The sequence below is a fragment of the Tachysurus vachellii genome, chromosome 11, assembly GCF_030014155.1.
Source record: "Tachysurus vachellii isolate PV-2020 chromosome 11, HZAU_Pvac_v1, whole genome shotgun sequence".
In the NCBI taxonomy this organism is placed as follows: Eukaryota; Metazoa; Chordata; class Actinopteri; order Siluriformes; family Bagridae; genus Tachysurus; species Tachysurus vachellii.
In genome coordinates this window covers 20,177,623-20,193,665 of record NC_083470.1, presented here as the reverse complement: position 1 = coordinate 20,193,665, position 16,043 = coordinate 20,177,623, and the positions used below count along the sequence as shown (strand labels likewise).

The 16,043-nt window shown below is 39.6% G+C and overlaps 1 protein-coding gene across 5 annotated transcripts; it reads left to right on the top strand.

Moving 5' to 3' along the window:
- The first annotated feature begins 586 nt into the window (after positions 1 to 586).
- nr2c2 (nuclear receptor subfamily 2, group C, member 2) lies at positions 587 to 15,450 on the top strand. Of its 5 annotated transcripts, none has more exons than XM_060881526.1 (16): positions 587 to 769; positions 2,928 to 3,058; positions 3,991 to 4,092; positions 5,559 to 5,759; positions 6,376 to 6,481; positions 6,592 to 6,771; positions 8,023 to 8,170; positions 8,400 to 8,490; positions 8,650 to 8,786; positions 8,898 to 9,072; positions 10,060 to 10,181; positions 12,102 to 12,241; positions 12,360 to 12,497; positions 13,127 to 13,150; positions 13,270 to 13,375; positions 13,460 to 15,450. In XM_060881526.1, exons 2-16 carry the CDS (start codon positions 2,999 to 3,001, stop codon positions 13,632 to 13,634), a joined length of 1,905 nt encoding a protein of 634 aa, XP_060737509.1. In that variant the 5' UTR covers positions 587 to 769; positions 2,928 to 2,998; the 3' UTR covers positions 13,635 to 15,450. The 5 variants fall into 5 exon arrangements, with proteins under 5 accessions (XP_060737509.1, XP_060737513.1, XP_060737512.1 ...); XM_060881530.1 differs by having other exon boundaries at positions 13,233 to 13,375; positions 13,460 to 13,597; XM_060881529.1 differs by lacking the exon at positions 2,928 to 3,058.
- The last annotated feature ends 593 nt before the right edge of the window (positions 15,451 to 16,043 follow it).

Genomic DNA, 16,043 nt, shown 5'->3' with positions numbered 1-16,043 from the left:
GTACACACAAAGAGAGAGAGAGAGAGAGAGAGAGAGAGTTTTTCCCCAATGCTTCGTTTTTCACTTGCTTTGGCAATACAATACAATACAATACAATACAATACAATACAATATGCAATAACTTGTTATGCCAACAGAGCACATAAAAGCTTCTGTATTACATTAACTCTATATTGATCACTAAAGTGTTTCAGATGATTTAATCTGATTGCTGTACCTGTGTGCCGTTTTGTGCATAATGTCACTTTAGGAACCTTATTACAGCTGGTAAAGATGTTCTGACTGGTTGAGCAGCACAGCCTGTGTTTTTTCAGCTGGTCACACTAAGCTAAATCTACAGAAAATGCTCTTGTACTTGTATTTAGTGGCTTATTTAATCATTTCTTGAAGGCATTACATTACAATGTAAACAACGAAAACAGATCAGAGCTTCAAAGGATTACAGGGCGGTCACGTGCAGTGCACCAGTCTGACAGTATTGTTTAAGTGCACACTGTGTTATTAAAGCTCAATGTGGAAATCCACCAATCAGCGCGCGTTTGTGGCGGCAGACGGGATGACGTCAGCAGCGTTTGGTCGTCGTGGCTGGTGCGCGCGAGCGAAGACGAAAAAGGGGGGCAGAGCGCGAGCGCGCGACAGAGAGGAAGAGAAAAAACTCCCAGCAGGCCGAAACGGGGTCACGAACTATGACCTTTCACAGGAGAAAAACAATAACAAATCATTTGGATTAATCGTAACGATTATAAAAATACGTCAACTAACTTCATAGGTAAGTCGTATTTGTATTTTTTTGTTCACAGCGACCGTGGACGGTGCGTTAAATAGGCAAGATAAAAAGCGTTTTTCTGTCGTTTATCAGCTCGTGGAAGGATCCCGGTGGTACGGAGCGTTAATGACGGGCCCTGTGGTGCTGACAAGACCGCATGTTTACTAGCTGCTGGCTGAAAACAAGTGTGTCGATCACATTGTGCCATCTTTTGCGCACACACACCTTCCTCAGCAGCTGTTTTATTTTATTTATTTATATACTTTTTTACAAACACTGGTAGAATGTAGCTGAATTTTTTTTATAGGAAAAATATATGCGCGCGACGTAGTGGACTGAGAATTAGCCTATTTAGCCAGTAGGCTAACCCTATCGGTGTGCTGCAAAGCCTGACTTCTATACCGTTCACTTGTTTCTACCCGTATTGCGGTAAACCGACATTCTGAGCTGCTATTGGCTAGTACAAATGATCTGCCTGATTGGACGGTTCAGTGGCAAATCCAAGCGCAAGAGTCTGGAAGATCTTCCAATCATATCACAGAGGGCGGGATCTGTCGCAATATGGGTGGGGAAATAAGACGACCCTTTTACCTTTGCCTTCTCGGGGTGGATGTTTTTGTTTTTTCCTTTTCTCCCCCTATCCGAATATACAGTATGCACGAATCTGTTTGTAATTCGATAGACGTTGCATTAAGTAACTCCAGACGGAAAATAAAAAAAAAAAAAAATGTTTCAAATTGATTTTAAGAAACTGCATGCAATATTTGAGTGTCCTTATTTTGGCATTCCGCCAGATTCACCATTTTGTGTCTTTTTGCACCTCTTATAGGAGTGTGGGGATTTCTGTAGTTTCTCTGCTGTCATAATACAGCTCGAGTCAGCGTTTCTAAATAAAAAAAATACTTAAGTTTTTAAAATAGATTAAAAGACAAATATTGCTTTAATGTGTATATTTAATAGACGCTCTATGACATGATATTAGGTTCAGTATCTTAGTGAAGATGCAGCGTTCAAGAGCAGCAGGAGCATTAGGACAGATGACTTATGTGAATTCAAATATGATAGCATTTTAAAACGACCATTTGCTTTTGTGTATACCTCACAGGGGTGTATTAGAAGGACATGAGCATGTACAGTACATGTAGTAATTAACCGTACTCTTAAAACAATGCACTCTACTTTCACAATAATTCTGTATATCTATAAAGTAACTGAATATTGATGTGTAATGAATCAGTTTGACTTGGAGGTCATAATGTCATTGGGAGCAGTATTAAAAAAAAAAAGCATTGCCTGTAAATGTGCAAGATGATACCAAACTGTGGGAGATTGGAGTGTGATGTGTCAGTACAGCAGTACATCTGCTACAGTAGTATATCAGATTTAAAACTGAAATTAAACATTAATAGCACCGATGATTTACCAAATGTCGAGTTTGTAAGCATGCTGTCTGTGCAGTCACCTTAAACTAACCCTCAGTGAAGCGCACACCCTTTTATTGTTATTTCAAGTGTTTGAATAGTTGGAATAGTGTAAAAACAAAACAATAAATCTTGAGTTTACATTTCTTATTCGCTTTTTTATTTTTTTATTTTTTTATTTTGAGACCGAGGGAAATTGTTAAAAGCGCTATACTAATAAATTGAATAGAATTTTTTTGAATTGAAGTTTTTTTTTATAATGTTATAGGCAACATTCTGTACAGCGAGTGCTTATAATGTTACATAAAGCTTTAAATAACATTATTTCTGAGCTGACTTTTCTGGTTGACCCTGTAAAAATAGGAAATATGATAAATTGGTAATGGTGAGTTCTGGTTTTCAATTTAACATAAAAAAATAAAAATAAACACCACATACACCATGGCCGGGCTTGTTGCCCTGTTCTTAAAATGGCTCCTGCTTGATTGGAGTGAAAACCTACACCTGCACCAGGTTTGTCTAGAAAAGGTTGGACACCCCTGGTTTATAGTTACCTCAATATTGTTTAAAAATCCTGGTACTGACATAGTATACAGACTATGTACAGGTAATATACAGACTAAAAACCTTTATGTGGTGAGCATGCTAAACAATGCCAGATGATTCAGTGAATGTTTCTGTGTACATAGCTGTATGAGTGCAGTGTAATGTTTGACATGTGCTGTTCATCTGGTGAACAGGTCCATCGGGACATAACAGATGCAGCAGTGGCCTTGCTTCAGTAAGACACTGCTAATGATCTTATATCAGCATGACAACCAATCTGGCGATGCTGGCTCAGCAGATAGTGACCACTGAGCAGGTAGCCGAGGTGAGTGACCTTCGTGTAAATGTGAAGGATAGACTGAGTGAGACACCAGCCTCTGTTTAAAGTGTAGCTTAATCAGAATTGTTCTGCCTTGTTATTTCTTGAAATAGAAGATTTATCCAGGATGCGTTTTTTTATTTATTATATAAATGGATTGTACAGTACACATGGCATGCACATGTATTTGAAGTCTGAAAAAACTTGAAAGAGTTATCCAATGTTTCAACAATTCCACCACCTTCTACAGAAAGTTTAATCTATCCCACCACCTCCTGCAGAAAGTTTAATCTATCCCACCACCTCCTGCAGAAAGTTTAATCAAACCCGCCACCTCCTGCAGAAAGTTTAATCAAACCCGCCACCTTCAGCATAAAGTTTGATCAAGCCCTCCAACCCCTACAGAAATAGACTATTCCCACTCTTCCAACAGAGAATCAGACCAATCCCATTTATTTCAGCAGAAATTTTAATCTGTCCCTCCTGCTCCAGCAGCGATTCAGACGAATCCTACTCGCTCTACCACAATGTATAATCAGTCTCAGCTGCTCTTGATCAACACCTTTTGATTTTGAACTTATCAGTAAACCAGTTCACAGAGAATCCACACACCAGAAGCCAACAATACCATGACTGGTATTTGACAGCTTAGCACGCCACGTGACATTGGATTATGTGATTTTGGATTCAAGTTGGTATAAAAAAAATCTCTGTAAAAATATATTATTCTACTTTGTGTGAAAGTCACCAGCATGCGTGTTTGTACGGCTCTTTGTGGCTCTTTTTATTGCATGGCTGGTCTCCATGGTAACAAGGCACACATTATGACCCGCAATGGACGAGTTTAACGAGAGGACATCTTGCCCCATTCTCTTATTTGCTTTGTGTGTGATATGCACGTTTTGATTTAAATGTCTAAGGGTGTTTGTGCTCTGCAGACACAGGCATCTCCAGCAGACAGCCCGCTGATGAGTGCTTCTCCACAGCGCATTCAGATCATCTCCACTGACTCCTCTGTCACCACACCACAGAGAATACAGGTAGGTACTTGACTTTTATTTCTACACATGGGTCACTTTTATAAGGAATATTATAAAATGAGTTTTCATGCGTCCTGGAAAATTTGTACATGTTTTGGACTTAGGGCTGGAAGTGAATATCAGGGAAGTATTAGTAAGGTGCAAACACTCGCTTTTAGGTTGTTTAAATGACATATTTTTGCATATTTCCATTTCAGCTCATATATTATTTGAAATATATAAAATCAGAGGAAGTCACCAGACTTTTTGTAGTTCAGTGACTGTGGTTCTCTTCTGTCTTGACCAATCACCAGCATTTAAATAAATGATTTACTCAGTCCTGAGAGCTAGAGATGACTTTTATTTTATTTACTCTTTCTCTGTTCTGACTAATGAAGTGTTGAAACGACTAGTTAAAAAAAAAATATGTTATGCAAACTTAATTGCATAACAGCCTGCATTTATTCTCCACTTCACCCTTTAAACAGTGTTTCCCCTGTTTAATGTAGAGGTCTGAATCGGGGCAAAAAAAAAGTCACACAAACGGGCTTCAAATATGAAACTTGCTTGTGCAGAGAAAGGTCACGTTCTTTAACAAGGAAATTCGATTCAATGTGCACTTTTACTGCATTTATTCCTTCATTGCACTAGTTTGTCTTCTGAACTTATAGGTTAATCATGACGAGATTTAGTTTTAGCTAAACGTATGTGTTATACCTTCATCCTAACAGGAGAATTTTACTGAGATAGAACTTCTTTTGTAAGTCTTCACACACAGAGTGTAATATTTCATTAAAACAAATGATCAAATGAAAATTGGTTGCTGTATTATTTATATTTATTTATTTTAGGTCATTTGCTCATTAAAAAAATCTTAGACATAGCATTGTCAGGATCTTTTGGATTGATTTTTCAATTTTTCAATTTTTCAATTTTTCAATTTTTTTTTTATAAAGAAAACTACCTGAATTGGCAAAATTACAAGTACAGGATTCTTCTCTCAAACTACTACCAGTGAAGACATATACATATTGACTATATGAATGTACTCATGTTTCATACACATGAATCGAAGAGGGATTTGGTTCCTCCAGCTTGATTTTGCGTTAATTTCTGCGATTGTGAAATCCTGGAGGGATTCAGTAGTCTGCAAGATAAGTCTACTATAAGGAAAGACAGCTGTTACGTTGACTTCTAAATCTTTTACGTTACTACGTGTCATTAAATGTGGATGAAATCAATAAATATAACCATATAACTTTAACTTTGATTCTGTTGAGATACAGAAGGAGAACATACTTCAGCTCAGGAAAGTCCGTGGTCTTCAAAACTATATGTGAAGGGTTTTTTCCAAACTGCCTTGAAAGATTTATGAGAAGCAGGTAGATTCATAAAATGTAGGAGAGCTCCATTTTCTGGACTATAATACAAATAATCACATTAGCAGCGAAGAGGGGAGTTGATTACATTAACATGCTTCTGCTCAGATTGTGACGGATCAGCAGACGGGACAGAAGATCCAGATTGTGACGGCTGTGGATCCGACAAGCGTGCCCAAGCAGCAGTTTATCCTGGCTGCTCATGATGGAACTGCAACAGGCAAAGTCATACTGGCGTCCCCCAGCAGCCCCAGTACTAAACAGCTCATCTTTACCACAGCTGACAGCCTGGTACCTGGTCAAATACAGGTACGTCATGGGAAATACAGGGAAGCCGTGGCCTAATGGTTAGAGAGTCTGACTCCTAACCCTAAGGTTGTGTGTTCGAGTCTCGGGCCGTCCACGACTGAGGTGCCCTCTGAGCAAGGCACCGAACCCCCCCAACTGCTCCCCGGGCGCCGCAGAATAAATGGATGCCCACTGCTCCGGGTGTGTGTTTACTGCTGTGTGTGTGCACTTTGGATGGGTTAAACGCAGAGAACAAATTCTATGGTCATAAGTATGGGTCACCATACTTAGCCGTATGTCACGTCACTTTCACTTTCACGCCTGCACATGTGTACACACAGCATGTAGTATAGACCTGCTTGTCAACATCTATGGAAAACAACCAATAATCAACTACCAACAAGATATTGTTTGGGAAGTGGACTATTTGTTTCACTGCTGCACTTAATTACGCACACTGCAATGTCACTACAATTTTACTAGTCACTGATATGTTGAGAATAATCCAGTATACAAATAATATCTGGCCTAGCTATCCCTGTGTTATAGGTTCTAACTAATATAACTAACTCCGTACACGTGTTAAAGATGATGTATGGAACAAATACGTGACTTTTTTCCTTATTTGGTGGTGCAGTTTGTCACAGATGCAGTCTCGGTGGAGAGAATTCTGGGTAAAGGAGGAGAGTTAGGCCGGCAACAGCCTGTAGAGTACTGCGTCGTGTGTGGAGACAAAGCCTCCGGTAATAACACACACAGATTTACACTTACAAATAAGAGTCATCACATTCGAGTTTACCTTCTTGTGTATAGCATATCTAATACCTGTGTGTGGGGGTTTGGTGATTTTTAGGGAGGCATTATGGAGCTGTTAGCTGTGAGGGCTGCAAGGGGTTCTTCAAGCGCAGCGTAAGGAAAAGTCTGACCTACAGTTGCCGCAGCAACCAAGACTGTGTAGTCAACAAGCACCATCGCAACCGCTGCCAATTCTGCCGCCTCAGGAAGTGCCTCGAGATGGGCATGAGGATGGAGTGTGGGTGTTTTTTTTTCTTCTTTGCACATACTTGCACCTTACACATGCTTTCACTGAAGCTTTTTGCATGCACCAAAGCATTGGCATGAAGCTACACACAAGTGTGTGGAAAAAGTCAACTACACATGTGCAGACAGACAGACAGACAGACAGACAGATCGATCGATCTTACTATTACAATGACATATATGACAGATATTTTATTTATAACACTGTACTAATACTGAATATGGCGGCACTTTGGCTCTCAAAACAGCCTTGATTATTCATGATGTTGGAAACTTTCATGCTGTAAATTTCATGTTCTACCACATCCCAATGGTGTTCTACTGGATTCGGATCAGGTGACTGGGAAAGCGACTGAAGAACAAACAATGAACTCCTTGTCATGTTCAACAAAGCAGTTTGAGATGACGTTTCATCTGTGACATGCTGGATGTTGCCATTAGAAGATGATAAATTGTGGCTATGAATCGATGCACATGATCAGCAACAATACTCAATTAATCTGCATTCAAGTGACAATTTGTTGGTATTAACAGACAAGCGTTCCAAGAAAACATTTCTCACACCATTCAAAGCGGAGTCCATGGATTCATCAGTAGAAACCGAATGTGCTTCAGTAGAAACCGAGATTACATTACATTTACATTTACAGTATTTAGCATACACCCTTATCCAGAGCGACTTACATTTTTATCTCATTTTTATACAACTGAGCAATTGAGGGTTAAGGGCCTTGCTCAGGGGCCCAGCAGTGGCAGCTTGGTGGATGTAGGAATTGAACTCACAACCTTCCGATTGGTAGCCCAACACCTTAATCACTAGGCTACCACATACCTCATCAGATCAGACTTTTTTCCAGTCTTCATCTGTCCGGTTTTGGTGAGTCTGTGCTCATTGCAGTTTCAGCTTTCTCTTGGTCACTGATGTGATCTTCTGCTGTTGTTGCCCTCCATTCCACCTCAAGGTTTAATATGTTGTGCATTCTCAAGAACTCTGAAGACTGTTATGTGTGAAAATCCCAGGAAGCCAGCAGTTATAGAAATACTCAAACCAGCCTGTCTGCCACCAATAATCATGCCACATGATGTCAAAATCACTGGGCGCACATTATTCCTGCGTTATTTTATACATTGCACTGCTATCACATGGCCGGCTGATTAGATCACTGCATGAATGAGAAGGTGTACAGTCTAGGTGTTTCTAATAAAGTGTCTGATTAAAGTGTGTTTGTGTGTGATACTGCAGCTGTGCAGAGCGAAAGGAAGCCGTTAGACCTGCCTAGAGAAAAACCTGCGAATTGTGCTGCCTCAACTGAGAAGATCTACATCCGAAAAGATTTGCGAAGTCCCCTTATAGCAACGCCGACATTCATCACAGAAAAAGACGGCACACGGTAACACACTGATTTCTTTACTGAATGCTTTGGGTTACATTGTTAGTCACTAAAACACAAACACATAGTATGTTTCAGGTGTGGAGATGCTTAATCATAGTCACCCTTAGCTCAGAAGTAGCTTTTTTTGCAAATCAAAAATGAGTGTTTTTGTAATATTACTGTCTGAAATTATTAATTTTGTAATATTACTGAAAATTGGTTGTTTAAATATATATAATTTGTATAGCTCTGGGTTACTGGACCCTGGGATGCTGGTGAACATCCAACAACCTGTCATCCAAGCAGACGGCACGTTACTCTTAGCAACAGACACCAAGGTAACATATTCTTCCAGTGCATTGTTTTATAGATGAATATATCTATCGAACTGTAGTCATGGATACCAATGTACATATGAGTCAAATCTAATTAAGACAAAATCTTATCTTGGGTTAATTTACATAACTTGTGTGAATTAATGATGATTTGACCTTTAGACAGAGAGCAGCCATGGGGATTTAGGCACACTGGCCAATGTGGTGACATCATTAGCAAGTCTTAGCGAGTCACTCAATAATGGGGATGGAGACATTACAGCCAGCCAACAGGAGGAGTCTGCTAGTGAAATCACACGGTACTGACTCTGTGTGTGTGTGTGTGAGAGAGAGAGAGAGAAGGCATCTGTATATTTCAGACAGTGTGGGTTAAAGGAAGTCTCCTTGTGTGTGTGTGTGTTTGTACACAGTGCCTTTGACACTCTGGCCAAAGCGTTAAACCCTAACGAGGAAGGGGAGGGGCAAAGCCTGTCAGAGGCGGAGTGTGTGGGCGGAGCAACTATACAGGTCATCAGCAGAGATCAGGTTACACCTCTTATAGAAGTGGAGGGTCCTCTGCTCACGGACACGCACGTCAACTTTAAGGTGCGTCTCTACACGTGAGCAAAATGTCACTGCCATGTGTTTTTGTTTACACAATGAAATGTTTTAATAAGGACAATACATGAAAAACAACGTCTACTCTAGAACCAAACCTGAAATTATTAGAGCATGGTAGCATTTTATATGCCCTCAATCTCACTTGATCATTTCTACTATTTACCCCATTAAAATTATTTACCTGCGATTTCTGGCTGCTGTTGTTTCTGGCTCCTAATGTTTCTGAACGCATGACCGATTCCGGTTCTGGTTCTATGACCGGTTTAAAATTGTGTGTATTTGTGAACACAGCAGGTGTTTTACCGTAATTGCATGCAACCTGAGAGGGAAAAAAAAAAAGGACAAATGCAGAAGAGGTGAAGTAGTGGGTTTAATAAAGATTCTATGCTCTAAGTGAAACCATGCTGTTCTCTATTAAAAGCATGCTCGTAGAGAACAGTTTCGGTGTGAATACTGCATAATAAAAGAGCACATACAGTATAATAAACCCTTACAGCATCCCATTTATGATTCTTTCATAAATCGTCTGCTAACATAATTGACCTTTTGTTTATGTATACACGCACATTCAACTTTTTTCTTTCTAGATTACATACTGTAAATATCGCTATGTATGTACATTTCATCTCATGTCATTTTATACCCATGCTGAGTAGAGCAGCATCTCTCTCTCTCTCTTTTTGCTTCTCATGATTGTTAAAGTGGCACATTTTTCTGATGCCATGTTTGCTATCATATTAACGAACCATACAGACAACATTCTTTTGAAATCCTTGATAAAATATATGTGGAAGTAGAGTCAGTGTGTCTTCACAATTCCATAAGCAACTAGACACAAACACGTAGCACAGTAACGTTACACTTGCTCAACTCATGTTGCACATATGCTTAAACGCACAAGTATAAATCAGCCTTATCACTAAACAAAGGAAGAGTTTACAAATCTCTGTCTCTGTGTCCTTCCCTCTCTAGCTGACAATGCCCAGTCCCATGCCCGAGTATCTGAATGTCCATTATATTTGCGAGTCCGCCTCCCGCCTGCTGTTTCTCTCCATGCACTGGGCACGCTCAATCCCAGCCTTCCTAGCTCTCGGGTGAGAGTCACTGTATGTGTTTTTGGCCTTATTCAGACCTGGAATTAAGTGGACTGTCTGTCTGTCTGCCTGTCGCTTTATTCGTCTGTCTGTCTGTCTTTCTGTCTGCCCTTTTACATATCTGTCTGCCTGTTCCTTTATCTGTCTATCTGTCTGTCTGTCTGTCCGTCCGCCCCTTTATCTATCTGTCTGTCTGTCTGAATTTTTACCTATCTGTCTGCTTGTCTGTCTCTCTGTCTGTCTGTCTGTCCCTTTATCTGTCTCTCCCTTTATCTGCCTGTCTGTCTGTCCCTTTACCTGTCTGTGTCTGTCCCTTTACCTGTCTGTGTCTGTCCCTTTACCTGTCTGTGTATCTGTCCCTTTACCTGTCTGTGTGTCTGTCCCTTTACCTGTCTGTGTGTCTGTCCCTTTACCTGTCTGTGTGTCTGTCCCGATACCTGTCTGTGTGTCTGTCCCGATACCTGTCTGTGTGTCTGTCCCGATACCTGTCTGTGTGTCTGTCCCTTTACCTGTCTGTGTGTCTGTCCCTTTACCTGTCTGTGTGTCTGTCCCGATACCTGTCTGTGTGTCTGTCCCGATACCTGTCTGTGTGTCTGTCCCGATACCTGTCTGTGTGTCTGTCCCGATACCTGTCTGTGTGTCTGTCCCGATACCTGTCTGTGTGTCTGTCCCGATACCTGTCTGTGTGTCTGTCCCGATACCTGTCTGTGTGTCTGTCCCGATACCTGTCTGTGTGTCTGTCCCGATACCTGTCTGTGTGTCTGTCCCGATACCTGTCTGTGTGTCTGTCCCGATACCTGTCTGTGTGTCCGTCCCGATACCTGTCTGTGTGTCCGTCCCGATACCTGTCTGTGTGTCTGTCCCGATACCTGTCTGTGTGTCTGTCCCTTTACCTGTCTGTGTGTCTGTCCCGATACCTGTCTGTGTGTCTGTCCCTTTACCTCACTATCTCTCTGTCTGTCTATCTCTCTATCTATCTATCTATCTTTCGTTCTTTCTTTCTTTCTTTCTTTCTTTCTTTCTTTCTTTCTTTCTTTCTTTCTTTCTTCACATTATGAACCAAGACATAATTTCATGATCAAATGGAGCTACAAATTTGTAGTGGATTTAGTGAAACATAAGGGTCGTCCTAATGGATATATATATAAAGAAACATAACCGTAAGCTCACTTTAAGGAACGTTTGTTTTTACACAGCCTTGTTTTCTGTACGAACCCGTAATTTTCTTCCGCCACAGGTCTATCTTTAGAGGAACTTCATTGTAGAATCTGATGTGATGAACACATCATAACTCTATTATAGTCTATTATAAAATTCGGGTATGAATTTATCGGGATCTCGTACCTCGTGACATTAAACTTTAAAGACTGATGAAATCACACTCTGTTACACTGGATTAAGTGTAACTCCTTTTTAATTTAAAGAATTCCACATGTTTATTGGATGCCGCTGATTTGATGGTTAAATGTTGTATTAAATCTTTAAAATGTTGTCAATGTAAAGAAATTTTAATTGTATATTCCGTGTTATCTATCATATGTAAACGATTTGATCCCTTTTTAATGAAAATATTTTTTTAGACATGAAACAAATGTGTCCTTGAGCTCAGTTTATTCTACAGTTTTGCTGTAGAAATGTCTTCATGTTTTGCCAAAGCTGCCCAAACCTAACAAAAGTTACAGCAAACTATATTTAAAGCCGAGCTGTTTAAAAACAATAAAACAAGCAGTGTATGTGAAAGTAAACCACTGTATGCTGAGCATCTTTAATCTTTAATGTTGAGTGTATCTATCTATCTATCTATCTATCTATCTATCTATCTATATATATCTATATCTATCTATCTATATATATCTATATCTATCTATATATATATATGTATATATATAAAATATGTATGTATGTGTTGGTGTGTTGCAGGCAGGAGTGTAACACGTCTCTGATACGAGCATGCTGGAATGAGCTGTTCACTCTCGGCCTGGCGCAGTGTGCCCAGGTCATGAGCCTCTCCACCATCCTGGCTGCCATCGTCAACCATCTGCAGAGCAACATCCAGGAGGGTAAGTCAGCTCTGTAATGCTTTTGGTTTTTGGTTATTACAAACGAATTTTCTTTTTTTTGGAGAAATGTGACAGTCCTTAATGCTCCAGTAACTAATCACTCCTGTGATACTTAAAGACAAGCTGTCTGGTGAACGAGTGAAGTTGGTGATGGAGCACATCTGGAAACTGCAGGAGTTCTGCAACAGCATGGCCAAGCTGGAGACGGACGGCTATGAGTACGCCTACCTGAAAGCCATCGTCCTCTTCAGTCCAGGTGAACACTCTTTCTTACACAGGCTAAAGAATTAGGGAAAGTTGGAAAGGTGTCGGGCTACTGATCAAAAGGTTGTGAGATCATATCCCAGGGCCACCAAGCTACCACTGCTGGGCCCCTGAGTAAGGCGCTCAACCCTTAATTGCTCAACTGTATAAATGTAAGTTGCTCTGGATAACAGCGTCTGCCCAAATGCCATTAGATGTTGTGTATTTTTCGGTGAGGTGTTTTTATTGTCTGCCTTTGATAGACCGCTCTTAGCTGCTGAGTTGTTATATAAAGAGACATGCCGTTCCATCAGTAAATGTTTTGTTCCTTTTACACCACAAAATATCTTACTTTGTATTCTTTTGTACATGGGGGTAAAATAGGTATCTAATACGTCACCGTTTTTCTCCGAAGGTCCACAGAACATTTAAGATTCGAAGACAAAATCACACTTGAGCAATGCATTATTACACATAACTTAATGTCCGAACTCATTTGTTTTGTTTTCTTTGTATGGATGGATTACTTGGGTTGTTACAGACATCTGGTGAAAATTTCATGTCAACAGCACCTTTAAAAATATATTTAGTGAGAAGAATTCCGACGTGTTCGATACTTATTTTACCTTTATCTTTATTTAGCGCTGTGGAATGTCTGCAGTACAAGTTAGTAATAAACAGTCATTCACTTTCCAGCTTAATATTTATCATGAAGTTAATAAGATGAAAACACAATCATGTTATCAAGAAAACCCAAAGCTTAAACACCTCCTTCACTCTGTAAGACCACCCAGGCCTGAACAGCAGCAGCCAGATCAAGAAGTTTCAGGAGAAAGCTCAGATGGAGCTGCAGGATTACGTACAGAAGACTTATCCAGATGACTCATACAGGTATGTATTTTAATCTTTGCCTCGTTCAGCACTCTGGTCATAGTCTTTACCTTATTTAATTGCTTCTTCTGTTTGGATGGGCAGATTGGCGCGAACGCTGATGCGTCTGCCGGCTCTGCGTCTGATGAGCTCCAGCATAACGGAAGAACTTTTCTTCACCGGGCTGATCGGAAACGTACCTATTGACAGCATCATACCCTACATCCTCAAAATGGAGACCGCCGATTACAACAGCCAAATCACTGGTCCCACCGCATGACTCCAGAGCGGCCTGTTTTGATCTACAGGTGCAGACTGAAATCCTACAATCTCCCGTCGTCACTTGCCTTCATTGCAAAGCAATGCAAAACTTAGGACCATTACTTTGTTACTGTAGTGTTTTTTATTTTCCCTTTTTGTGTCGAGAATTTCATTTTCCTAACAAACAGCTGTATCAGTCACTCTGTCTGACTGAATCTTACTTTTTTTTTTTTTTGTACTTTATTCTTAAGTACACTTACTTAAGGTTTGCATTTCAACTTCACCTTGTTTTATTTTTCCGCAAAGGAAAATCGGCTCTTTTTAAGCACTCGATATGACTAAGGAGAAAACGTATCATGCGCACGCTTTTGTATTATTTTAAGAGCTATGTATTAAGGATTTGACTCCTCAGTGAACTGTACTAGTGTTTTAGTAGTGTAATGGAAATCAGGCCATGTTCAGTTAGGATCCTGAAAATAACCTCATTGTGAATTCTTATGCAAAAGAAGTTACATGGGTCTCTCTGTGACCCGGGGTCCAATCCTGCCTTCTATTATGTATTAAATATATGAGAAAGAGAGGGAGAGAGAAGGAGAGATGAGACCCTGATAAACAGGCACTATTAGTTTTAGGATCTATTTCGCGGACGTACGTTAAGCTTAGCTTTGCACTAAATTGCAATGTCAGCGCTGATCCATTATTTATAATGTAGTTTTAAGCCGTAGTTCCGGCGTACTTCACGTTTTATGTATACCAGATACATGCCAAATCAGTTTCTTTAACTGCTACTGTCTTGGTATTGAACCTCTGCTTTTCAGACAATCAGCCTATAAAAGGATAACGCACTTATCCTGGACGATTCATCACTTTTCCATCATTTACTTTACTAATATTTCCTCCATCCTTCAACCTGTTCAGTTGTATTTATTTGAACAATCCCTCGTTATATATCAGCTCCGGCCTTCTATCAATAGTTAGTAATTTGATAGCAGTCTCACGTTATAGAACTATCTGAGAGCATTCTCAGTGGAAAATAATGTAGTGAGCTTTATTGTACCAGCAGGTTTCACACAATTAGTATTCCATTATGCTTTAATTTATTCATCATAAACAAGCTGTCGGGGCTCCTGTGTGTTTTCTGCCATATGAAATCATGACAGCTCTCTTCTGTGAAACGTACTCAAAGTACAATCATGCACTTATGACTATTATATGAGAGTTTGAAATGCAACTATTTGCCCTTTGTAGGGTGGATTTCAAAGATAAGGAGATGAATATCTACATACCGGAAATGTATATGTACTGTATAAAAAGCCTACCTAAATATTTGGGTTTAAAACCCATTAAGACTGTTTTTATTCGCTGTTGTGATATCATGTTCGATGAGATTTCTACTACATGTAATTTCATTCAAATGAATGCATGTCTATTTTAACCCGTTTTTCATTCGATCTCTCTGGTGACGAGATGTTAAACTTTTTGTATATAATGCATGGAATAGTTAATGCATTTTTGTTAAATGCTGTACCAAGATGGCGTATAAATGTCGTGGCTTAGAAATACATATTTATGTGCCAGAGACTATAAGCAAGCAAGTTATCTTTTCTTTTCTTTTTTCTTTTTCTTTTTTTTTTTTTTTGATGATTACTCATTTATGTACATTGCAGAGAAACTAATGACCTCAGTATCTTGTCAACAAAAGCCTTTTTTATATATAAAAAAAACCACAAATCAAAACAAAAAAACTTTCATGTATGAAATAGTTGTGTTGGATGTGTCCTCCTAAGATTATAAAAAGATTAACTAAAAAAGGAACATATGTTATTGACATTTGATGGGTGTCAAATCACATTATTTGCGATGAGTTTCTGCACTTTTTCCTATTTTTCTGTAAAAAAAAAAGGTTCATGTGATTGTTTTCACTTTCACACCGAGGGTGGAAAAAGTCCTAAAATGATTTATCTCGATTTCTTTTTTATTACATCACAAGAAAACCTGCCGTTTTAACATGATTGTGTAGTCATTAATGATTCTATGTATGGATTACGCTGTTAGGTTTATATTGCTTGTGCTGTCCTTCAGCTGCTTCCTGTTCGAGGTCGATTCAGCTGATCATCTGATCCTTAGATTTTGACTTGGCAATGGTTTTTACACCAGATGCCCTTCCTGATACAACCATTGATTCAAATTGCTTGTGTGTGTGAAACAAGATGTAGTTGTTTAATATGACTGCATTAACTAAAATAATATTAAGGGGTGGGGGGTGGGATACAAAGCCTCCGGCTGCATTGTGCTGTATAGTCCTTGGTCTCGGATTCTCCCTTCCCATGACACACATCCTGCTTCTGAGGAGGCTGCTTTAGTGTGTGTGAGATGTTTCAGGACCTCAGACAGTTTGAATAAAAAAAATAGCAGTTTGTAGGTGAGT